General features: G+C 40.8%; 1 protein-coding gene across 11 annotated transcripts in view; it reads right to left on the reverse strand.

Moving 5' to 3' along the window:
* The window catches only part of Usp (retinoid X receptor ultraspiracle), a 74,119-nt gene that overhangs the window by 37,063 nt on the left and 11,704 nt on the right, over positions 1-25,352 (reverse strand). Inside the window, exons 1-2 of one of the 11 annotated variants that reach the window (XM_070296206.1) lie at positions 15,478-15,624; positions 5,550-6,001 (exon numbers count right to left, since the gene is read on the reverse strand). The exons of 1 other annotated variant lie outside the window; for it this stretch is intronic. In XM_070296206.1, the coding sequence (XP_070152307.1) occupies positions 5,550-5,637 (88 nt within the window). In that variant the 5' untranslated portion in view covers positions 5,638-6,001; positions 15,478-15,624. 9 more of the 11 variants (XM_070295835.1, XM_070295511.1, XM_070295676.1 and 6 more) reach the window with 9 other exon arrangements.

Consider the following 25,352-nt stretch of genomic DNA (forward strand, 5'->3'; position numbering starts at 1 on the left):
AGCAACCAGGGACTTCCGTCGATCGCAATCGTCACGCGACGCCTTTATTTTATATATATATATATATATATATATATATATATACAGAGAGTGAAAAATGATTTTGAAGCTCTCGAAACGCCAGATTTTTTCACCCGATTCAAACAAAATTGCTGCACTTACGCTGCGTTAAACGCGCGAGAAATTTTTCAAGAGGGATTATTTAAGATATGCCTATTTTAGAAGGTTTTATTTAAAGGCCCAGTCTACTCTAGCAGTATGAAAAATTGATGATATTTAAGAACTTTTTTTTTAAGAATATTAGAAATTAATTTTTTTGACGTTTTATCTAATTTTAAAATGGCACTACTTTGTCATTTTTCAATTTTTTACATATTTTTTTATCAATAAAAACATTTATGTATATATATATGTATATATATATATATATATATATATATAAAAAGATCAATTTTGATAATATCCTTCAAAAAAATTTCTAAACGATAGAGTAGACTGGGTCTTTAAAAACGTGATTAAAAAAAAAACGTGATTAAAAAAAAAGCGTATACATAACACGCACACACGCGCACTCGCGCGCACGACGAGCTTGCTTTAATAGAACACCGCAGTGTACTCGATGAGTGCGTATACGAGAGATGCGCGATAGCAAGATCTGCACTTCACGGCTCGTTCCCATCGGTGCCAAGGTTGCATCGTACCCGTGTACAACATTAGCCGCACTGGAGTAACGAGAGAGGCCTCGAGAGGATGCCTGCGTGTGGAACTCGCGTGATGCTTACGCTCGAAGCTTATCGCGTGCTGCGTACACACACACACACACACACACACATACACACGTTACGAATATACAGGTGTCTGTATTTGCGTACACCTATATGTATGCGTGTATAATATGCACACATCGCATTGTAATGTGCGTATGTAACGCACAAGCGAGCGTAGAGATGACGACGACGACTAAATGCAGGAGAGAAAGAGAGAGAGAGAGAAAGAGAAAGATAGAGAAACAAGTGCAATTCTCTATGAATCGCGCCTATCTATATGTATCATCTCGCGCAAGCCGTTGCCTGGAGTCTCGTGCGCCTAATTAGCGATGGATTTATGTGGAAAACGATGAGAAATCCAACACGTTGTCATGGATTAAAAAAAAAAAAAAAAAAAAAAAGTATTACCTTCTTATTTATATCTTTCGAAATATTTCGTGATATAATATGTAATAATTTCTTCAATTATATAAGATTCACATAATATTAATTTTACGATAAAGTGGTATATATAATGTAGCGTGCTATATCAATGATAATTTTTATACAAATTAATGTACGCATATCGCCTTTTAAGCGAGATCGTGAGAACGGAACTGTGCGTCGTTATATTATCTAATAAATATTTAATTATGCATTAAATATATATTATATCACATATCACGACTCTCGTTGGAATATTTGCAAATTCCAAGAGCCACGGAATATGATATATTTTCGTTTAACCCAATGACGCGCATTATCCTTAAAGCAATATACGCGATTATCTTTTCAGATTATTTAAATAAGTGATACAAGAGAGATAAACGCATCGCGCGATAACGCAACGCGAACAATGCACTAGAATTACACAAGACTCAAGACAAGAAAATATTCGTAAAAATATTATATCTGTATTGAAAATTTTCGGAAACTTGAATCTTGTCTCGGTCTTGGGTAAAGTAGAATTTCGAGGCAAGGCTAAACAATATCAAGACTCGTCTTGATATCTCGTACCTCTAACCCTATTTTATACTAGAATCGTTCAAGATTGTGACCACGATGCGATCATCTTCGCGTACGCGACAACCATATTGAAAGTATGCCACGCGTGGGTGGACACGGCCACGCCGTTCGCGTCGCGACAAATAGTGGACGCGCGATCATACGATCTCGCGAGATATCCGATCGCGTATCAATACGGATGCAATTTGCATCGTCGGTCCTCTGAATCTGCAATTTGCGACAGATCAATCGTCGGCTAATATGTAGCGTTCTCAAGGTAACGACACATTTTCGCGAGACAAACGTATAATTTATCGTAAATCGTTGAGACTCGTTATCGATGAAACGAAACGAGAGATAGTGGTCTAAAAACCCAATCTTTTGACCAAATTTCTGAATTTCTATATTTATAAAAATTATTTTTAAAACAAACATTAAAAATACTAGAAAAAAGAAACTAATCATCTACATCTTTAATAAAAATAGTTATACACGATATATAAAAAAAAAAAAAAAAAAAAAAAAATCAGTTTGTATAAAACATCTATTTTTTATAAGATCTATATAAATATTTTATTTTATTATTCAATTTAAGCAAGAGCTGGTTAATAAATCTAATCCACTTCGAGATTCATAAATTTGACATTGGGCGAAAAAAAAGCACAGCCTTTTAAGATATAAAATTAATAATTAATTTATAATTTAATCTTAAAATCGTAAATATTATTTTATATCGAACTAACAATAAAACTTGTTTATAATGTCTGTATCACGAAAATATTGTAGCGACTATATGCGAAAATTCATGAAAATAAAAATTGTTATTCTACAGAACAAATCTTTACTTTTATATATTTTCGTATTTTACTTTTAAAATGTAAAAATATAAAATTAAAAAATTTTATAATTTAAAAGGCTAAAAATATACTTTTGCGCGATGCGAAATTCATGAATTTCGAAATGTATTAGATTTATCAACTTTTGACGTAGCTGATCCGTCCGGTTCCTCCTTAACGCGATGTATCGATATATGTATATCCCGTGATTGATCGACGTCTCGATCCACGAGACGAGACGGCAAACGGAAGAGCGATTGCGTGCGGTGCGCGCGTTGACCAGAGTGATAATGCACGCGTTATCTCTTCGTTTCGCGTATCTTGCGGTTTTTTTATCTCATACATCCATGCGAGAACCTACCTGGTGCATAGCGCGATAACGAAGGAACGCGACGGCGCGTCTTATCGCGATAACTCGAACGCAACCTTGCGAAACAATTTTATGCCAACTGCCGTTGGCATTTGAGACGCGTGGCTATCGCAGCATCATCGATCGCGATTACAATTGAATATAAAAGAGTTTCCAAGTTATCTTATTTCGAGATTCGATCAGGTTAATAAAATCGAGTAAAGAAATAATTGAAAATATAATGATAAACGTCAATAAATGCTAACATTATACGATATCTTCGCGAGATTCTTTTTTACAACGCGTATAAAGTTCTATCGGCATATTTGGAGCACAGAGTCCAGATAGAGAGCTATTATCGGGGAGCGTAATGCGTCCAATGAAATTTGTTCTATTGACTTGGTCAGTTCTGGAGCACGATATCAATTTAGTTTTCTCAAAAATGCATCGGTCATCGGTCCCGCGCTCCATCATCGTGTTCATATTTTTGCGGAAAGTTCCCGTGCATTCGTGCGTGCAACTGGTACGACGAGAAGGGGGAGGTTGCGCGTGTTACGGTGCAATAGGAACACACACGAGCGAGATAAGGCTGCGAAAACGCCGCTCGTAAATCGCGTCCATGGGCGCTGATAACGAGGCGCATTCGCACGACCTTCCTCCGGTGCTCGGGCTTTAAAGCCCGCTCTAAGGCCGCTTTTAGAGCCGGCGACTGATAACGAGCTCGCGCGCCCGCGCGCACGTTCTCGCTCGCTCGCTCGCCGCCGCAAATTGCGCCATTCACGTCTCAATAGCCGACCTTCACCCCGTACATTTAGCATCTACGTACGATATGTATATGCGTCGGAGTCGCGTATCGGTCGCCTCGCAGCTCGAAACTATCGCGACGAACTCGAGTATGACTCATTTCGTTCGAGATCGTCGCAACAAATACGCGCGGCGCGCGTATAGCGATTTCGGAGCAGGGTACTGTACAAGGTGTAACAAAAAGAGATTGGGAACAAAACAAACAGCATATTCGTCGATAAAAAATAAAGGTTTTTTTTTCTTATACAAAGTCACGCCTTACGGGTTTTCGTTTCCCAGATACAGGGCGTAAAGGTTTTTCGAAAGAAAAGGTTGTATACTCGCGCGCGTAAGATATTCATAAAAACGAAATGGATAAGAATTTCGGAAAATTTCAGATTTTCCATGTTTTTTCAGGAAATAAACATCTTGTATAATTATATTGTACTAATATAATTTTAAAAAAAAAGGAACACACACCGCCTGCCCTTACAAGCGACAATCTTCGTGTAACGGCTTGTGAGAAAGATATAGATATTTAATTTGAATTTTTATTTCCGCGAGTCTTTTTTTATGACTCGTAACAGGAAGTACGCAGAATTGTTACACGAATATCGTTGGTTTCACGGCCATCGCGGTGAAAAAAAAAAAAAAACATTTTAACTACGAGCTTGTAAGATGGAATAAAATTGGACCTTGAGAATCCTGCTAATCGACCGTCTAGCACCGCCACGCTAATTATCATCGTAGGATAGTCCATCTCGTTTACACACTTTTAAATTCTAATTCGCAACGGTGTACACGATGGTAATAACACGTTCACAAACGGCGTTCATTAACGTAACGAAGAAAGGGAGAGGAGTCTCCCTTTAATATATTTAATATCCCTATTGTAAAGTTCATTATATAGAATTATATATGGTTGAAATAGCACTATACTTTACACTTTCTTCATCATAGAAATATTATTTTCATTCGTATTCAGAGCGCGAATAATCGCTCGAGGAGTTCAATCGCATTCGCAATTCATAAACCGCTAATAAAGCACAGTATATTTATCGATCTAAATCATGCATTCGCGTAAAAAGTGCAAAAAGATGCAAAAAAAAAGAAAAAGAAAAAAAGAAACATATGACTGAATCATCAAACTTCAGCAATCTAATTGTTGACAATCTCATCAATATTGAATTACTTCTAATGAGCACGGGTTATCGTATAAGCATGTATAGCATTATGCGCGTAAAATTGATTAATTAAATTCATATATGATCAAGTTTTCTTTATTTAAAACACGGACTTGCGAGGTAATCTTACACCTTGACTTTCCTGCCCTGATTTCCTTCGATATGATTCATTTGCTAATCTTGATTAAAAATAGAGATTTTTCTCTCTCTTTCTTTAATAACCCAATCATATATAATTATAATATATTATAATATATTAAAAAAATAATATATTATATTCATTATACGTATATATTATAATTTATATATTATAATTATATAATTATGTAATATATTTAGAATAAGAGATAATTATCATAAGAGAGAAAATGTTATTTCACAAGGTACTAATACTTTAATAAATAATTCACTAAGATAAATAGTGACGAAATATTATATACAACACAAGACAATATTCGCGTACATATTATTTTTAATCACTGAGTGCGAGAACGGCAAGTGGGATACTCAAAGACTTAATGATTATCTTAAATGTTTATTAAATTAGACGGAAATATTATTTTCTCGTGATCCGTAAAGTTAATCGCACTGTCATCTATCGCGCAACAAAATCACGAGCAAGAATGTTGACGTTTATAATACGTACAATTGTTGCCGCCACGTGCCCAGTGCTGGGCCTGAGTCCCCTGGATGATGGCCGTCACCGACATCATCGGTTTCTCCTTCTTCATCATCTTGCCCGGCTGCTTGCCCGCTCTACTTTCACTCGTCACCGTGGATCGATTTATCTCGTCGGTTTTTTTTTCTTTATCTTTCACGCACGCACACCCCCCCGAGGCACGCTACCCCGCGTTTTTTTCTCTCCTCGCTTTCTTCTCTTTTTTTCCTTTTTTTCTTACTTTTCGTTTCTTTTCAAACAGATCTCCCCTCGCGTCCCCTCGTCCTCACCGCGTCATCTCGCGAAAGTCCTTCCTTCCACCTCTCGTCCTTCCCCTCGCTCGAGCTAAATTCCTTCTTTTGGTATCGATTTGGTATGGTTGCTCACTGCACTTCTTTGGTTCGTTCGTGATCGATCGCGCGACCGCTTACTTAACTATTCTACAGTAGAAAGAAGAGTGATTTGGAGGAGAGCAGAAAGAGAATATTGACTGACGAGACGGACGGACGGATCGGACGGACGGGACAGACGCGTAAACCGATAAAAATCCTTCATCGAATCGTACAGCGACCTCGAATCCTACGGCATTCTTACTGATGAGTAGCTCATATTCTTTTCTAGCCGAGAGCTTCAAGCAACAAGCAACGCACTAAATCACGTTCGCGATTATGATTCCGAATCTTTTGCTTTCCTTTTTATCTCGATAAATCAACATTATGTGCTTCTTACATTATAAAAATCTATTTAATCCAAGTTATATATACACTTTTAATTGTCTAAGCCTCTAAGAAAATGGATAATGAAAAAGAAAAATAAATGACAAAAATCGCCTGAAAAGAAAAATGTTACATCTAAAAAAAAAAAAATAATAATAATAATAATCTGGAAACATTTAAAATATATTTTACGCATTTACCAAAGCTTATTATTATGAATGCGCATAGCAAATTAATTTTTTTTCACGTCCACCGATCATGAATATGTATGGCATTACGATAGTATATCGCCGATTTCTTTTATATTGACTGAATTGATTTAATAATAATTCCGATTTTGAATGAGCAGCGTTATCTTCTCGATTTTATAATCGATCAAACAAGCTGGACCATTACATTTATTACCGCGCGTATTTTCGTACAGATTAATGACGAAACTCAATTGCGAAACGTAAAATCGCGGTAGATGTATCTTCCGTAAACATGTTATTCCCCTTTCGTATCTCTTATATCGAGTTTATTTCGAAAAGGAATAATTCAGTTTTTTCCCGGTATGGATACACAATGTACATAATGTATGCAATGTACACAATCGACAAGGTTAAGACTTTGAGACACGATTAATTAGCGATTACGATATGGATTGCAGTTTCGGATATACCATAAAACAAGCATTCGAGAAACATGGCTTTTAAGTGTGCCAAGGCATGACGCGTGCAATTAGTCACGGGTGTAAGCAGGCGCTTCAATTTTTATCGTGGCCCGGATTGCGAAACAACCGAGCGAGCGTGGCCGCCACGTCTCGAGACTCTCAGAGGGGAAGTCGTTGTCCTTTCTCCGTCGTTCGTCAAATTATCTTGTCACCGAAGAATAGATTGAACGAATCGGGAGAACCGAAGGAGACGCTCCGGCATTACTCGCGATCAATTGAATTGGATTGATTTGCGCAGCTGTTTGATCGCTCGAAATATGTTTGAATATCCCGTTGTACTCGAGTTGTAATATTATACTAAAAAATAAATCAGGGTATCTACTCAGATCTTGTAAAACAATTCTTTGAAAGTTCCCTCATCCTTCATGTATTTTCGTTCAAAATTCCAGGTAAAGGGAATATTTTGAAAAATATTGTTTCGACTTTCCGAGATAAATTTTTTTTGTTCTATGCGTGTTTAAGACTATTGGAAAATTTGTGTTTTCTTATTAATAAATATGCCGATTAAAAATTTTGTGCTAAATATTTAATTCATTCGCGTGTTAATTTAGAGCAAAATTAATTAATAAATACATTCTCCGAGTTCGCATAAAATTCCATAAAAATTCCTTGATTTTTCCAGGTACGAAAGAAATGTGTGAAAATTCTAGATTTTCCAGGGAGTCGACACCTCTGGTGACATATTTGATTATTCGACAGCGGGACCAGATCGAAAGTCTGTCGGCGCAGACAGACACATATCTTACGCTTTTTGCGCCGTTTAAGAAGCCTAAGGGGAGAAAATCATCCGAAGGAGAGACGTCTCGCGAGGTCGCCGCCGGTCGGAGAACCGACCAGAAGAGTATACGAGTGGGTGAAGGCGCGGGCGCGGGCGCGGGCGCGTCCCTCGGGAATCCCGTGCGAGATATCGGGAGCAGACGCGAAGACGAATGTGCCTGATCTACTCGGGCGCGAGAAAAAAGTAGTCGTCCGAGAAATTCGCAAAAATCGTCGTCGTCGAGAAGAAATGTCTTGTACCTCGCTTTCCTTCGAAGAGATATGGAACTCGGTACAAATCCCGCTATTTCCATAATTTATTTTTCTACTCCATCGCGAAAGGGAAAAAAAAACACAAAGATAAATGCATCCTACGTAAAAGCCAAGGAGTTTAAGAACGTTTACGCAATGATACTTTTTTTCTAAAATACACGCCTGATCCGTTATCTGATCTTAAAGATCCGATTTTGCGTGAAGATCGAAACGAGAATGATTAAAATAAAATGACGATAGTAACGTTATATATATATACAAGATGCGGAGAACTCGATGTTAAGTAATCGAGCAACGTTAGCACTCCTCCGAGGTCACGTTACAAGATTATTATAAAAAGGCGTCGGTGATCTGGTTCTCTCCAGACAGCTATAAACGTACTTCTTCTCAACGAGAGGCTCTAAAAATATTTATCGCCGACTTTTATGCAGTTTCCTCTCGCGCGTACCCGCCGCGTCGCGATCTCGAAATAACGGAGCCGCGGTGGTGGGCTCTCCTCTCGATCTCTCGCACGCATGCGCTCGGCGACCTTGACCACATGCACGCAGGAAATGCGATTGCCTTGTCTCGCCATCGACGTCGATTCATTCTCTCGAGGAGGATAGGGAGGTGCGATCACTTACGTAATGCACAAGCAATTATACGAAATGCACATGTCACGTGTGTATGTGTATGTCAATTGGCTACCTCTGGCATTAGTTAGCTAGCTAGACAGTCAATCGAGAAACAAAATTGGAGCGAGTCCATAATTTATCCTTCCAAATAGCTTTCGCTAAGTTTACATTCTTGATCACTCAACTGATAATTTCGTCGCAACCATACTGAAAAAAAAATTGATTGAAACTTTAGACAAAGTGTCTGCAGCTTTTTTGCAGACACACTGTTTAAATTTTCAAACTCTTCTGAACTTTGAAAAGAAACCACTCTGATGATTGAGACAGATTGTCTGAAAATTTTTTCAGACACCCAGATGTGAAAATTCAGACAAAAATGTGTCTGAATTTTTAGAAAATTTTTTACGATATACCCAAAAATCCGAGTTTTTTTTTTAATTTTAACGTGCATTAAATTCAACGAGAAATTCCTCAACTAGACCGAGACATTTATATATTAATTTTTTTCAAATTAAACCAATCCATTCTTTAGCCGGACCTCGAAAGTATATTTCAAACATAATTCGTTTCGCGCGTTCTACCGTTCAGTCGCTTGATTGTTTTCAATCGTGAATCGATCATTCGATCGTGGGTGGATGGCGAAACGAGGAACGCTACTCCCGCGATTAATAATCGCTAATGTCGAGGTTGAAGTTCAAGGTTAACGCCAAGACCGCGTCTGGCCCACACTCTACATATAGCGGAAAGACAGATCGATATGTACGGATTCGTGGCCGTGAATTTGTTTGCGATCGCGTGTCATGAATTGGACGACGTGAATCGAACATTCCGACATATTTGACGTAAATGGGCAGATCTGGAATTATGTTCTCGTTATGAATCTTTGCCGGATCACAAAATGATGCAAAGTGCGTGAATAATGATTACGATAAATTTTACATTTAATGCCCGAGATTCAAGCTCGCCTAAAATACATCTCGTATTTTTTATACAATTTTCAGCAGAGCATTCGAATGCAATTGTCAAAGATAACAGCGGTCGCAAAGCCTAACAATAAAAGGAGGGACGAAAGAAAAGCATCTTGGAATTTCGAAGACCACTTGCACGCGCTCTAGCGTCAAATGATACACGCAATAAAATAAAAATAGTCAATGATACACGCCTTTTCGCGTCATAATTCCAAGAGTGACGTATATTATAATATGCGTTATCAATAGAAGCGATATATCCTCGAAGCCGGCGATAGGCTGACGTAATTAAAAGGCGGGGATGATCGATAACGTTATTATAGAGCGAGAAAACGAAGGACGGAATATCGTCCTGCGAAACGATCGATTGGTACGTTAATTCTGGTATCCTGCACGGGTCAACGACAAAAATATACCGTCGTTGTAGAGGAGGTGACTATATTTTATACATGACGCGCGACAGACACACAATCTCTTTATTCATGTGCCGCCGCCAATGGGATGCAGATTTTGACAGCTCGATTAAATCGCCGCTTTCAACGAATAGCGAGAAAGTTTCTTATTCGAATAAAAGTAATTATGCGAATAATTATTGTATATTACAATTAATTAAATTCATATTGTAACGTTTCCAAATATTGAAAACTATATAAATTCAAAATTAAACATTTTATTTAACCTCTCCTCTTTGAAAGATTTTGAACGATTGAACGTTTATAAAACAAATTTACTCTTCTACAGTATCAAACATCAAGTTAGTTTGGGGAAAAAAAAAAAAAAATTATATTTATATCGGAGCAATTCAGATTTCAAACACGCACACAGCTTTGGCGCAGCTTCGCGAAATCGAACCGCGCGAGAATAATGCTTCATTTCCACTTGGCATGTGTTGTTGAACGACTGTCAATGCACAAATCGCCGTGAAAACCAACTACGACGTTATAATATTGCCGCCGGATAGAACGATGTTCATTGTCCAGGGATCGGAATTTGATTTTCGTGACATAAAACGGATGGAATAGAGTATCTCGTAGCAATTTTTTTTCTTCGAAAACAGAACAATGCAATTTTCGATTACGTTAAAATTTAATTTAACTTGCAACAGAGATATATTTGTCACGATAGTTTTTCTTTTTTTTCTCTCGAAAATAGATCTCGATGACGTAATTATCAATTACAGCAAGAGTTCAATTTTTCCTGGGTAAAAAGAACATTACCTACAAATTTTTTTCTCCGAGAAACCAAACGGTAATCAATTAGACGTCCTGGATTTCCGTGACACGATAAAGAATCCATTATTATCAGAGAATACGATTCGTTCTCTGAAAATGGAAACCATCATTTTTTTTTTTTTTTATCGCGGTGGGACGATTGCACCCCAACTCGTTTAAATGTACGCAGTTCTAGAGCAGCCCTTACGGATACCGATGCAGCGTCACATATCGCTATAAACGTAAATGTCGTGACATTTGAGGTCACACCGATGTCATGTGAAAACGAAGCTTAACAAACGACGGCGATAGCGGCGAGGGCGAAGGCGAAGGCGAAGGCGAAGGCGCACGATTCGTGCGGCCGGTCCTCGGCTTTGTGTGTGCAACGCGCGCGCTAAATGTCACATCTCTCGGAGCCATTGATTTTCCACAATAAGAGAGCTCGCGCGCGGGACAGCTTATTGAATTTTCAACAATTGCGACATGTATAGCCGTTCGGAGAAGACGCATGCGACAGGTGACAGCGCGCGGCGAGAAGTCGTCGGGGCTGGCTGTCGTTATGCAGGTTCAAGTGTAACGCAAGAAACGTACTCACGCACACACATATACTTGTGACGACACCCGCTGCGTAATCGAGAAGCACAAACGGTATTGTTGTATCTAAGCATAGCATTGTATCTCTCTACCGCGCGTACACTTTAATCAATTTGGAGCGATGCCGAGATTTTATCTCGGCATTTGTTAATTTGCTCTTAGGCAACGCGACTTTCTTATCTATCGAGATCTGAATTCAAATTGACAGCCTTTTCTTTTCTATTTTAAGAATTAGAGAATACGTACAAGAAAAAGGTTGAAAAAATTATTTGTAAACACTATTAGATTTATTTCAAAAGATTAACTTTGTTACTCGTACACTGTTGGAAAATTTGTTTTAAATTTAACATATGTCGCATGTGTCAAATGGTCCACACAAATTTTTGTGTATTAATTTAACATAATAGGAATATATTAAATGGTGATATGAATCGTACTATGTTAATATTTCAACACAAAATGAATACAAACTTCCTAGCAATTTGAAATAAATTTTGTGTAAAATCTCAACATATTTTTAACGATAAAATTAATTTGGAAAAATGTTAATAACGGGCTGTAAGTCGCTCTCATTCCTGTTGTAGAATAAAATCAACTATTTTGTCTGCAAATTTTAACATGTAAATCCTGTCACTAATAATATACGGAACATATCTATTATGTAAAATTAAAAAATATGCGCATTGTGTTTATTTTTACACTTTTTTTCAGTTGTTTTAATAATTTAACATTTGAGTTCAATTAACACAATAGCGATATGTTAAATTTTCCAACAGTGTAAGATACAGTATTTTATCTCGCTAAAAGGTCATTTAATAACGCGAGTTGGATGGCGAGATTAAATTGGTCCAATTGGAATTCAATTAATTTCGCACGCGAGGAAATTGTCGAAGATTGAAACAACGTTAAAGCACGCTCGCGAAAACATTTGTGCGTGGAAGGCGGGATAAAATTTCGCTAAGCACGTGTGTGCGTTCAATCGGGCGTGATAGGTGATAGACGCCACAATGTACGCGGCTGGCGAGAAACATCACTTGGGTTGCTCGCACGGGTTCAAGTATAGCACGTGACGACACCCGCCAAGATCATCGAGGCGCGCTCGTGACGGATTCGCATTTCTGGTGCCGTTCACGGCCAACGATAGTATCCGTTTATCCAAAGATCCTCTCCCTTTTTTAGAGAAAAACGAACAATCGCGAGAAACGCACATATGCCGCCATTCTCTCATCCCTGCGAGTTGCCTCTACTCGTGCCCTCCCTCCCCCCTGAAGCTTGTGTTTCCCGGGTCGTCGTTCTATTTTCGCGTCCGTTAAATTTAGTCGCGGGATTATTTCGAGAGAGAGAGAGAGAGAGAGAGAGAGAGAGAGAGAGAGAGAGGGAGAGAGAGATCACTTCCGCGTGCCCGACATGCGACCCGCGAAATCGCTCGGTTCGAAAGTTCGCTGTCTCTCGGTTGAAAATCGCGGCGACTCGCACAACCTAGTCAACCCAGGCAAGGCCGCCATTTATCGATCTCTCTCGCGACGCCGTCGTGAGGGGTATCGGGCGGTCGTCGCCGTCGCCGCCGCCACTACCACCACCACCACCACCACCACCACCATCACCACCACCACCGCCGCCACCGCCGCCGCCGCCACCACCACCGCCGGCCTGGAATGCCAGCCTTCGCGCGAAGGTCGCGAAAATGCTCCCGAAGGACGACGATGCGGCCCCGACCGGGATGCACTCTCGGGTTACCGGTGGATCTCGCGCTGATGTGTAAACACACACACGAGAGCTAGGCGGCCAGGGAAACCCATTGGCACACTGTGGCCACTTGGCGTTCGCGTTATCGATCGTCGACGAGACACCGCCTCGTGCCTTGATAATCGTACGGACTCCGAATAATCCTTTAAACGCGAATCTATACGATTTTCGAGCTCCATCATGGATTTAGAAGAATGAACGGCGAGCCTGATTTAAAAAGGACGGAATGAAAAGTAATGGCCGCGGTTCTCTCTCGAATAAATTCGGTTGATGAAAATGTACTAAGATCGACGATATGTATTTTGCTCTGGCCAATTTATGTTTTTACCACATGTAACCTTGGACAGTTTCAGGAATTTTTTTGAGAAAATTCCGATATAAAGTGTGAAATTTTGCAAGCAAGACAAAAAAAATTCAAATTTTTTAAATGCAATTTTGAGATATATATAGGAAATTGATAAAAAATATATAATAACGAATCAATAATAAGAATAATATGCAAAAATTAATAAAGATTTAACATGGTAAATTTAATTGAAAAGATTACAAGAGAAAAAAGGAACGCGCGCGCGTATTCTAAAAAATATGAACTGCCAAGTGTAAAATTCGAGATTCACTTGTGCCGCCAAGTTTTTTCGCGCGCGCGACAGCAAAAGGGTTAACCAACTTGACGAAGCCTTCGCCTTGCATACACGTTGCGTCGTCAGCGACGAAAATAAGCAACACGAAACGTGCAACGTCCGAGAGCCCGCTCGCTTGCGGCCAGCAGCCAGAGAAAGATTTGGCAGCGCGAGAGGAGCCAGCATGGAGTCCACCAGCTCGTGGCACGCAGGCAACAACAAATCCACGTTCACTGCACCGAGAGACATTCTCGAATTTCGAGAGCGAACGTGTCCCCTCTCTCCCTACGCTGAAGGTGTTAATCCCCCCCGTGCGAATCCCCTCGGCCTTCCACATCCTTTCTGCTTCTTCCATGTTTTTATACACACATCAAACATACGTAAACTTTTGTCTCTTTATCTCCCTCCTTTCTATAATGTCGTGCCAACAACACCTGAAGCCCTGACGAATCCCGTCTCGCTGACAATCGCAATCCGCGAACGCGCAGAACGTGGAAAGTGAAGCGTCGCGAGATACTTGGACGATGCACTTTCTCGTGGAGAGAAAGGGGGAGAGAAAGAAGCGGAGAATCCGTGACGCGCGACCCGGTCACCACCAGAGCGCGAGCAAAGTCTTGCGAGCGAAAAAAATGGAAGGAAGAGAGAGAGAAAGAGACGCGAAATAATGTAGGAACGCGGGTAAACGGGAGGCAGAGATAGAAAGAGGGAGGGAGGGAGAGGGAGAGAGAGAGAGAGAGAGAGAGAGAGAGAGAGAGAGAGAGAGAGAGGCCGAGAGTAAAGCGTAGTTACACACGGTATACGGAGAGAGCGAGCAGCGATATCTCTCGCGCGTACCCGAGCGACCCGATTCACCGACTGACTGACTCAATGACTGACTGACTGACTGACTGACTCGGAGATGCACGGCGCTAAAGGCGACTGAGTGCCAGCCGGCCGGTCTGGCTCTCGTTGCATGTGAGCGTGCAGTCTCGGAACGAGAAGAGGGGCGAGGAGGGGGGAGGGGGCGGCCGGGGCGGTGGATGGCCAGGGGAATAGAGGGGACGCGCGAGAGGAGAGAGACGACGACGACGACGAGGACGGCGACGACGACGATGACGACGGGGGGGATGGTGAGGAGGAGTCGGCGAGCCAGAGAACAGACGAGGAGGGGAGAGCGAAAAGGGGGGAAGGAGTGCAACAAAGTCCCGCCCGGCGGCTAACGCTCCGCTTCCACTTGCACTTTTGTTGCGTTTCATGAGAAGACGAGAAAGAGAGAGAGAGAGAGAGAGAGAGAGAGAGAGAGAGAGAGAGAGAGAGAGAGAGAGAGAAAGAGAGAACGGTCGGTCATCTCTCGGACAGGCCTCGGCAGCTGCGGGATTTTTATCGATAATTATAATGTCGAGAGAACATCGCGGCTCGATTATCGCGGAAGCTGATTTCGAGCGGCGCGAGACGCGATTAAACGAAAAATTCTGGTTAGAGAGAATACAGAGAGGAGAGAGGGAAGTCTTAACTTTTTTTTACGAGCGATTTAATGGAAAATCTTAATGACGAAACGCATGGAATCCAATTTAAGACGAAGATGTATGCGAGAATGTCGCAGAATCCACATATGTGCAAAGAATAATTTCTATTATGTAAAACGGTTATCTATCTCTCTTTCTTTCTGCTAATTCTCTTCAAAACAATTTTCAGTTGAAAGCATCGACAGCAGAGGCGAAACTTACTTCGAGTTTCTTTTACTGCCGCGTATATGCGTACAACTTATTGGATACGAGACCACAGCGATTTTTATCCCGAGCGACATAAGATTTTGATGACTTATTGGTCACACGATTCTGCGTAAAGATTTCAGCTGACAAAAAAAAAAAAAGCAAAAACAAAAAAGTCACAGCCGCCGCGACAAAATTCAACGAAATTATTCGTTCGCCAGTTGTCGCGAATCGATGGATGAAAACGTTCACCGCGACAACGACGACGACGACGACGACGACGACGACGACGACGACGACGACGACGATGATGATGATGATGAAAACACAATCCAACTGTTCGAGGTTTCGCCGAGCGAATCTCGTGCCACGCCGATGGATGGAAAAGGACGAAAGGCAGAACGAAATAAAAAGAGAAAGATTATGTGTGCGAGGAAGAGAGAGGGATGGACGAAGCAGCGAGCGGAAAGAAGCCGCCGATAGAGCTTGCGCCGCCACTGTCGAGAGCTTAGGAGTCAAGTTCTAGTGCACGGCCGAAACGGGAGAGTCGACCGCTTCCTCCCCTCCTTCGAACATACCTCCTTCTCCCATCATAACCCTCCTCCCCCCACCACCCAACGTCTCGGAGCCGCCACGTCGTGGGTCCGGAGTGGTGGAAGCGTTTTGATATGGTGGGGGAAAATGACAGGCGGCGGGATGGAAGGGACAGACGGGCGCGGGAGACTCGCACGGTGCGCCGTGCAATGTCGAGCGTGCGCTCCGAGAACGTCTCCTCTCACTCTAATTCTCTCTCTCTCTCTCTCTCTCTCTCTTACTCTCTTTCTCTCGCATGGGGATTCTACCAGGTGTGACCGAAATTTGTGCTGCCGCAGAGTGAGAACGTGCGGGTAACAGGGAATCCTGAAGGAACGTACGAATGGAGAAGAGAGAATGTACGCGTCACGTGTACGGGCACGCGTGTACGATATGTGTATGCTTATATGGAAGAATGTTCGATTCCATCGGAGGGAAAAGGAGGGGGAAAGACTGTTTTTCTCTCTTGTTCGACAATACGACGTAAATAATAGCCCCGCGAAAGCGCGATTAGACATCGCGAATTATAAGTTTGGCGATCGGTCTCACAAACCAATGTATTATCGTCCCGATTGAGATCTATCAAGTCGCGTCGGAAAAACGAATGCGATAAAACGTTTACGGATAACTTTAGATACGATTGCGAATAGCTGGATTATTGATGTAAATAGCCGAGGTGATTTGCGTATGAGAAAATCGGTCGATATCGGGTAAACATCGCGGATACGATGAATCCTCGTACGTTTTGATCGACGAATCTCACGATTCTATTAAGGATCCAATCTATTCTAGCAGTATAAGAAATTGATGATTTTTAGAAATTATTTTTGAAGAATATTAGAAATTAAGTTTTCTGACGTTTTATATTTATTTTTATTCGTGTTAAACAACGCGTCAGTATTTTTAAATCTTGAATATTTTGAACTTACAGACTCGTATTTACAAAAAAAAAAAAGCTAAATATTCAAGATTTAAACATAAAAAAAAACATATGTAAAACAGCAGAAAGATTAATTTATAATATTCCTTAAAAAAAAAAAAAAAAAGTAAAAATCATCAATTTCTTATACTGCTAGAATAGATCCTTAAGTTTGACTTAAGTTGGACCTCTCTGCGAATCTTAATTCTTGAACTAATTATTATATATTGTAAACTAAATCTTAAACTAATTAGTATTCCATCTATACTAATATATTTGTAATCCAAGTCGTAACTCTAATCATAAACTTGCTCGAATCCTGTTCGCCGCTCGTGCGCGGTATTTAGATATGTCAACGTATAACTTATAGACGATAAATGTATACGGGTACCATTCGTACGGCGGACGTGATGCGAAAATTACGGTTGAGGGGACAAAAAAAAGTTTCAAGATCATTGCGCGTCGGCCAGTTGCGAAATGCTATTCCATTAGTAGATTATATTCTGACGTAGGATGCGGGTTCGCTCGGTTCGAACGAGACGTCGGTCCTGGGTATTTTATGTGTACTGACTCGGAATGACTTGGAATAATTGTGCCATTTCGTGTAATGGGATTTTTTGCTAAATCTTGCCGTGGAAATAAATCTATATCGAGCCGTGATACGTAATAAGCCCTCCTGGCGTACGTATATATTTTCTTCTTTAGATACTTCCACTCGTATTATAAAGGAGAAATTTATAAAAATAATCAATAATTTCTTTTTTAAATATAACGCACGCGCGCGCACACATTATTCCAGAAATACGGCTATTCATAATAGCCAGATCGAGCATAAATAATACTTCCAAAAAAAAAAAAAAAAGGGGGGGGGACGTGCAGTTGTTTTCGGAAAAAATGATAACAAGCGAAATTAATCCTTTAACGTGTAAATTCCTCTGTTTTTGCTAGCTCGTGCTTCTTGAAAATTATCTTTAAATTTTTAATAATTTAACATTTTTTTTTTCGTACAAAGCGAATGATTTTTCCAACAATGATTCGCGCTCTTTAACCGTGTTTATATCAGCCGTTTCCTTTACAATTCCGATGTGTACGAGAGCCCGAATAAACATTGATAAGGAACTCGCTCGCGTTATTTCCGTTTGGCACTTGCATGCGAGCAAAATGTTTTGCGAGAAAAAAAGAGGAAGAAAAGAGTTGCGTCGCAGATGGATCATGGATCCCGTATCCCGATGGCGAGCAACCTGCGTCGCACCTGTTTCGATACCATCGATAGATTCGCCATGGCAACATCCTAGACGCGCCTCTCCTTCCGTTCTCGCGGGATACATTTTAAGAAAGCTTCGTCGAAGCCGCTGCAATGTGCCCGACAGAAACCTGTATTCGCACGTCGGCCGACGAGTTATATACGTATTTACATAAAAAATAGTTGAACGAATAAATGATCACGAGGAAAATCGAGATAATACGATAGTTAAACTGTAAGATGCTCGAAAGGAAGAAAAATCAAAAGGGAAAAGAGTGCATTAATTAAAAATGAAGAGTTCAAGTGTGGGAAGAGTTCATTAATTAAAAATTCTTAAAATTATTAAATTTCTACGCTAAATTATCTAAATAAGCATTTGAAATAATATCCGATTATAAAAGATATTTATTATTAATTATTAATATTATATATCAATATATTTGCAAAAGTCGATTTATCATCGAGAGATACTAACTTTCCCAAAGTAAGTAACTTTTTAATAATCAAGTAATAATATTCGTCACGCACAGGTTTTCTGAGATACACTCTTAGAATGTACAAAGAATAAGTGTGTGTGCGTGTGTGTGTTTTATGATACTTTGAAGGCACGTTAGGACACCGTGGTGGAGGGTTGAGGAAGTTCCGTCGGTTTTTGCATCGACGATGGCAGGCCAGTGTGCCTTTGGCCCATATGCCGGCGAACCAACCAACCACATCACGACACATCTACTATACACGATGGCCATCACGCGAGGAAACGCACACCCCGGCATTCCGCCGCCGCCGCCATCAACCGCTACTACCATCGCCACCACCACCACCACCACCACTACCACCATCACCACCATCACCACCATCGCATCACGGTTCGTGCACGCGCGTGCATATACGACTCGCTCTTTGCGAGGGTTTTGTCAAGGTTAGCCACCTACTCGCCGCCGCCGTGAGCCTCTCTGCACTCTCCGGTGCATGTTGCGCGCGCGCGCGCGCGCGCGCGCGAGAGAGAGAGAGAGAGAGAGAGAGAGAGAGAGAGAGAGAGAGAGAGAGAGAGCCCCGTCTTTCCAGCTTTAAACATTATTACGTGTTCGCGAGGAACATCGAAGGCCTGCTCGGAAACGCTTCGATGTCGACGACGTATATGACTTTATAAAGGCGCGCTTTATACATGTCGTATACAAGTATTCACGTGCGTGCGAGAATTATATTTAACGCGTGTATACATATAGCAAGGCATACACACAGTTGTTGTTCCGCGTGCATCGACCTTGTTTTTACGAAATTCTGGGTCGCCGTCTTGGCGCCGAGGCCGCTCGGAGAATTGCCCCCTCCCCCTCCCCCTCCCCACCCCTTTCCCTGCAAGGGAAGAGGACCTTATCTGCGCGTTACGCATGCTCGTTATCGCGAGGAGAAATGTTAACGCTCAAGTAGCGAAGGTCAAACTGATCTTTGATTTATCATCGCCATTTTTTTTTTTTTTTTTTTTTTGCTTAAAGATTGACTAGTTTGCTAGTTTAACAATCGAATTTTTCGAGGAATTTTTCGATTTTCTGCCGATTACAATTAAGATGTAGAATGTCTTTCTATTCAAATCATGTAAAAAAAATTCCCCGAAAATTTCCTAATCTTTCAGATATTTTTGTTCAAAATTTCAGGTAAACAGAATATTTTAAAGATTTTTTTTATCACTAAAAATTATAGGAAATAATTTTTGATCTTTTTAAAGAATATATAAACAGAGACACATATATAGATATACATTTATAATATATTTTAAACACACGATGCACTTGGGGCTTGTCGACTGTTTACAGTATAAAAGCAAAATTAAAGTGGTGAATTTTTAAAAAAATTTCCTCGAGCCCCGATAAAATTCGAAAATTTTCTGATTTTTCTAGATACGAAAGAAATTCCTGAGAATACTAAATTTTTCATGTTTGTCACAAAAAGCAGACATTCTGTGATAATTTCGAATGAAACGAAGTAGAGAAAATTTATCTGACTCCTAAGAGTAGATGATATATATTACAATTCTCAATTATCTGCAATTTATATACAATATATTATTTGGATTCGGCGCTAATTTTCGGGAGCATCGCGCGTGCCGAGATTGACGCGTGGATGTCGCGGACTGCACGCACGCGAAACGCATGTTTTTTTTTTTTTTTTTTTTTTTTTGTAAGCGCAGTAGTAGGACGAGAAAAGGTTAACTGGACTCGCCGATATTCCGTTTACATTCTTCGCCGGAACTGGTTTTCGCCAGTCGTCGGATTCTATGCGGCCCCTAGAAGAGCGAGGAGAACGGCCTATTCGGGAGCGTGTGCGCGCGCGTCAACAAAAGCGAAATCCGGGAATTGCGACAATCACTGGATGCATCCGGTATGCGATTCTCCTTCGGGAATCTCCGAAAATTCAAAAGAGATGCGCGTGCGCGCGCGAGCGTCCACCGAACAATGAATCACGCAGGTATTGAATGTCAGATCCGTTCCGCTGGATCATCGACGGAGTTTGTGAATCTCGTTCCCATGCGAGAACGTTTCTTCCGGCGTCACAAGATAGCTCTAGTGTATTATGATACGTATTAAGTATCTCGCTACGAGATGCATAAACGAGTTTTCACGCTCCGATGCGTTTCTGGAAGTTTGCTGTAAAAAAGATCGCGCACCGTCAAGGATGACACTGATGTCGTCGCGCGGCAATTTTTCCTTTTCTCTCTTGCATTTTTAAATTTCAAGCAAGCGATCGCTAAATTAAATTTTCAGGCGAAAGACAGATCGAAGAAAGGTACTAGATAATTAAGCGAAAAGTGCGATGTATAATTTTCAGCGAAGGTCATCGGCGGATATCCCGCAATATCGCGATGATGAACCGCGACAGATATTAGCGCGCATCGCGAGAGGAGGATCGGCCGGCTGTCTCTTCGGGGTCGTCGAATCGTTCCGCTTGTTTATTCCGCGGATTTAAACCTCTTGCATTTATGTGTATCGTGTCTCGTTCGACGATCGTCGAGAGACACGCTAGGTCCGATACACAAAAGCAGCCTAAATCGCGAAACTACCGAAACGTTACTCGAGGCGACGAAGACGACGATGGCGACGACGAAGGCCTTCGAAAGAGAGAAAGAGAGAGGGAGAGAGAGAACTGAGTCTGGAGCGAAGAAGACGAAGAAGAGAGCCACGGACGAAGCAGCTGTTTCGTCTGGTCTCGCCCTGGTACAATGCAAAATTCAGCCTCTAATTCTAAAGCGGTTCGCCAATCAGCCGCGTCATTGTTCGCTCGTGAAAGCTCGCGATTTTTTAGGGGGAGGCAGGGACGGGGGAAGAGCTAATCGTTTTCTGAATCCTAATGAGCGACTTCGGGTAAGAAAAAGAGAGAAAACAAGAAAAGAATTCGACGAAGGGAGGGAACAGCACCGAAAGGGATATTCAACCGAGTTCGAGAAGCAGAGCGGAGTCTTTAATGCCGAAAGTAGAGAGCCCTGAGAGAAAGAGAGAGAGAGAGAGAGAGAGAGAGAGAGAGAGAGAAAAGATGAACAAGCGTTTGTAATTATAAAAATGAGTAATGTATGATTTTGTTATATTATCGCGAATCGTGAATTATAATTAAAGCGAGGGGAAGGATAAAGGAGGCAAAATTGGCGCGCGTTCTCTGAACGAGTTAGTTCGGGATCAAGAGGAAGAGGAGGAAGGGGGATCGGTACGATTAATCTCTCAGGAAGATGCGTACGATACGTGCGCGCGCGTTTGTCAGTTGCACGATGATTGTCAGAAACAGTCGTCTCGTGTACCAACCGGCCTCGAGAATCTACGTACACTTATACATATACATACGCCAATCGTGTTAACGCGATCACGCGTGTATGTAGCTGGCACGCTATAAATAATACTCGTCCACGAGAATACGAGAAGCGTCAGGACGGCTGATCAATCGGGTGTAGGTGTGGAGAGAAACAGCGGCAACGAGAGAGAGAGAGAGAGAGAGAGAGAGAGAGAGAGAGAGAGAGAGAGAGAACAGTCAAGGACGACGTACGTGACCACTGCATTGCGACGACGGATTCTGTTGAGGATCCTGAAATTCCTCGGCCGAGAAACGCGCGGTGTCGTGTTTATAGGCGATATATAAATAGTACGTTCACCCGAATCGGCTGCTCCCCTCGCGACCGGAACGCGTTTATTTCGCCGAGAGAGATGGCTTTCTCGCGACTTTGTGTGATGCGACGAATATCGCGTGGACCACCACTCTCTCTCTCTCTCTCTCTCTCTCTCTCTCTCTCTCTCTCTCTTGGGAAGCGTCTTATTTAAACATTCGAATAACATACATATAAACTTTTACAAAATTATTCAAAATTACCATTATTAAATTATGCTTTTGACGCATTTTTATTAATATCTTTATATATTGTATTTGTGTGATATATCTTTTATAATTTTAAACAATGCGATATTATATATTTTTTTATGATATTAAACATTGAAAAATAAAGAAAAGGAGAATTTACATATATAATTTTCAGCATAAGTTTGGAGGTAACGCGTTATCAAAATAATATGAAAAATTAATCTCATCTGATTACGAAAATACAAGGCTGTATGTGTATTTGTTGTGTTACTATATTATAATAATCGAAATGCAAAGGAAATAAAGAGTCATTTCTTTATAATCCTTCTTTTCCTGATACGAGATAGTTCAACAGAGTGCATTTACTAAGATCAAGTAAATGTTTCCTTTTATGAGCTATAGCCTAAAGTTATCGTCTATAAAGGGAACGATATTTTTATATCGATAATGTATCGCTCGCGGGCAGAATCAATTTATCCTGGGAAAACTCTACGGACAGCAATGACGATGATAAGCTCCGATAGCACCCACCGGAATTTTTCTACGCCAAAGATACTTCACGAACTCCCAGGACGCCAATTTCTTAACCGCCGCTCGATAATCCATCTCTCGCGCGAGTTTTCCAATCGAGGGCGAGAAAAAGATAATACGCGCCTTCTTTCTCATTCTCATATTCTCCTGGTATATTTCCCGACCATGAGGCGAACCTTGACCGAGTTCCTGGAGGATAGTGGGCGGCCGTTCCTGGTCGCGGGATTGTCAGTATACGAGAAAAAAATTTATACCATTCCCTGTCCCCGTTTCTCACAACGGAAGTAATGTATTATTCCAAAGTTACGTAGTGTAATTATATGACATAAGAAAGATCTTCAAACGCGATCTAAATTTAAAAATAAATCTCAACATAAAATTCTCTCTCTCTCTCTCTCTCTCTCTCTCTCTCTTTCATCATTTGAGAATTTAAACGAAAATGTGAATTATATCTAGCAAAAGAATTGGCGCGACAATGTACTTTAGACAAGTCTAATAAAGAAGCGAATTAGGCACACTTTTTCGCGTATATAGATGCCTCTGTGCACACACAGAGGAAAAAGTTTTTTTGTATTTAATAGTAAATTTTTATCAAGCCCGCGAGTTAATCGTTGCACATATAGCTGGGGGAGATGGTACGATTATAAAGTCTTAGACATCACGAAAGCATGTAAATCACTTTAAAAGCTACTTACGTGACGAAGGAGTATAACGCCAAGGAACCAGGCAAGACTGATGCATGATAACCAATACAGATATCGTTCTACTCACCTGCAATAAAAGCGGGAGAAAACAAATCTTAATATTCAACTTTGCGATAAGTAAAAGCGTGTTACAATATACAGTCGTACGTTATAATTCAAGATACTCATATCCCTATTACACATATAACTATCGTATTGAAAATTTTAATATGTATAATTTTATAAAAGTATATAAAAATAGGAAAGCAAATGTATCTTTTTTAAAAGAACAATATATATTGCGATTTATTAATTTTCATATAATCCTTCTTTTTATTTTCAATTTTACGTGACAAAAATGACACAATCCATTTTATTTAGAATTTATTCGAAAACGGATTATTGTCCGGGGATGGCGTGACTCCGATCCCGGAGAATCCAAGGGGCAGTCCTTGCACCGCACCTTGTATTGCGTCACGCTTACCGAGGAACTCCGCGCTTGACCCGATTTCGGGCACGCGCGCGATTCCCTTTCTGCCGTCACCGCTCCCGGGCGGAAAAGCTCGCTCCCTCTCCTCCGTTTCACCCGCCGTTTCCCCTCAGACGCGAGATGCATTTCAGTTGTGGAAATTGCATCGCGCGGTCGACCTTGACATTCTCGCGCCGCATGATCGGCAAATGAAAACTCGTCACGCAAAAAAAAAAAAAAAAAAAAACTACTGGCGCGAACATGAGTAATGACTTGATCACTCTTCGACGATGGCATCACGTAAAGTTTGTCTAAACTCTAAACCTACGCAATGTTTTTCAACTACTGATTGTAAATAACGCGTGACCGCGTCATTGTCACGTGGAACCATCGATTTTACCTTTTGATTCGTCCCAGACACTCCCCCCCTCCCCCCCAATTAACGGACAGATGTAAAACGCGCGAGACATTCTCGAGGTGATAGATAAAGCGGATACGTTCGATTAGATTCGATCAAATTGACGATTGACGTGTCCGAATTAAATCGCCGCACTTGAGATCGAGTATTGCGCATCGAACTCGCTTATGAACTCGCCTATTATTATGCTTTGTTGTGAGACTACTAGTGCGGTATAAAATCGAGTTTTATATCAAGACAAGAGGTGCTCTTGTCGAGCATCCCGATAAACGATCGAATGTTATTTCAAATTGAATGAAGGATATGCAATGATTCTGGAATAGTCTGTATATATTGATCTTTCGTTTCCGCTCTATTTTCGTTACAGGGCAGCAACGTCTTGGAATTCGACATCTCTCTTTCTCTCTTTCTCTCTCTCTCTCTCTCTCTCTCTCTCTCTCTCTCTTTCTCTCTATCGATTCTCAGTCTTCAAAAGTAGACTGCTGTTCGATCATCGCTCGCGGAACGATCTGTCTACAAATGAATGAGTTACAGCATTAAATACAATTTCGATGTTCTTCTGTTCTCGATTTTTTTCCACATCGGTCAAAATACTCCATGATATTTTTGTCAAAAATTCCAAGTAAAAAAAAAAAATACATATATATTTTAAAGATTGTGGTTATTTTTAAAGATTTTTTAGTGCGACTTTATGAAAAAGTTTTTTTTTATTATATGCA

This window comes from Polyergus mexicanus, unplaced genomic scaffold (assembly GCF_030449975.1).
Source record: "Polyergus mexicanus isolate NDT 795.1 unplaced genomic scaffold, iyPolMexi1.0 SCAF_1, whole genome shotgun sequence".
NCBI lineage: Eukaryota > Metazoa > Arthropoda > Insecta > Hymenoptera > Formicidae > Polyergus > Polyergus mexicanus.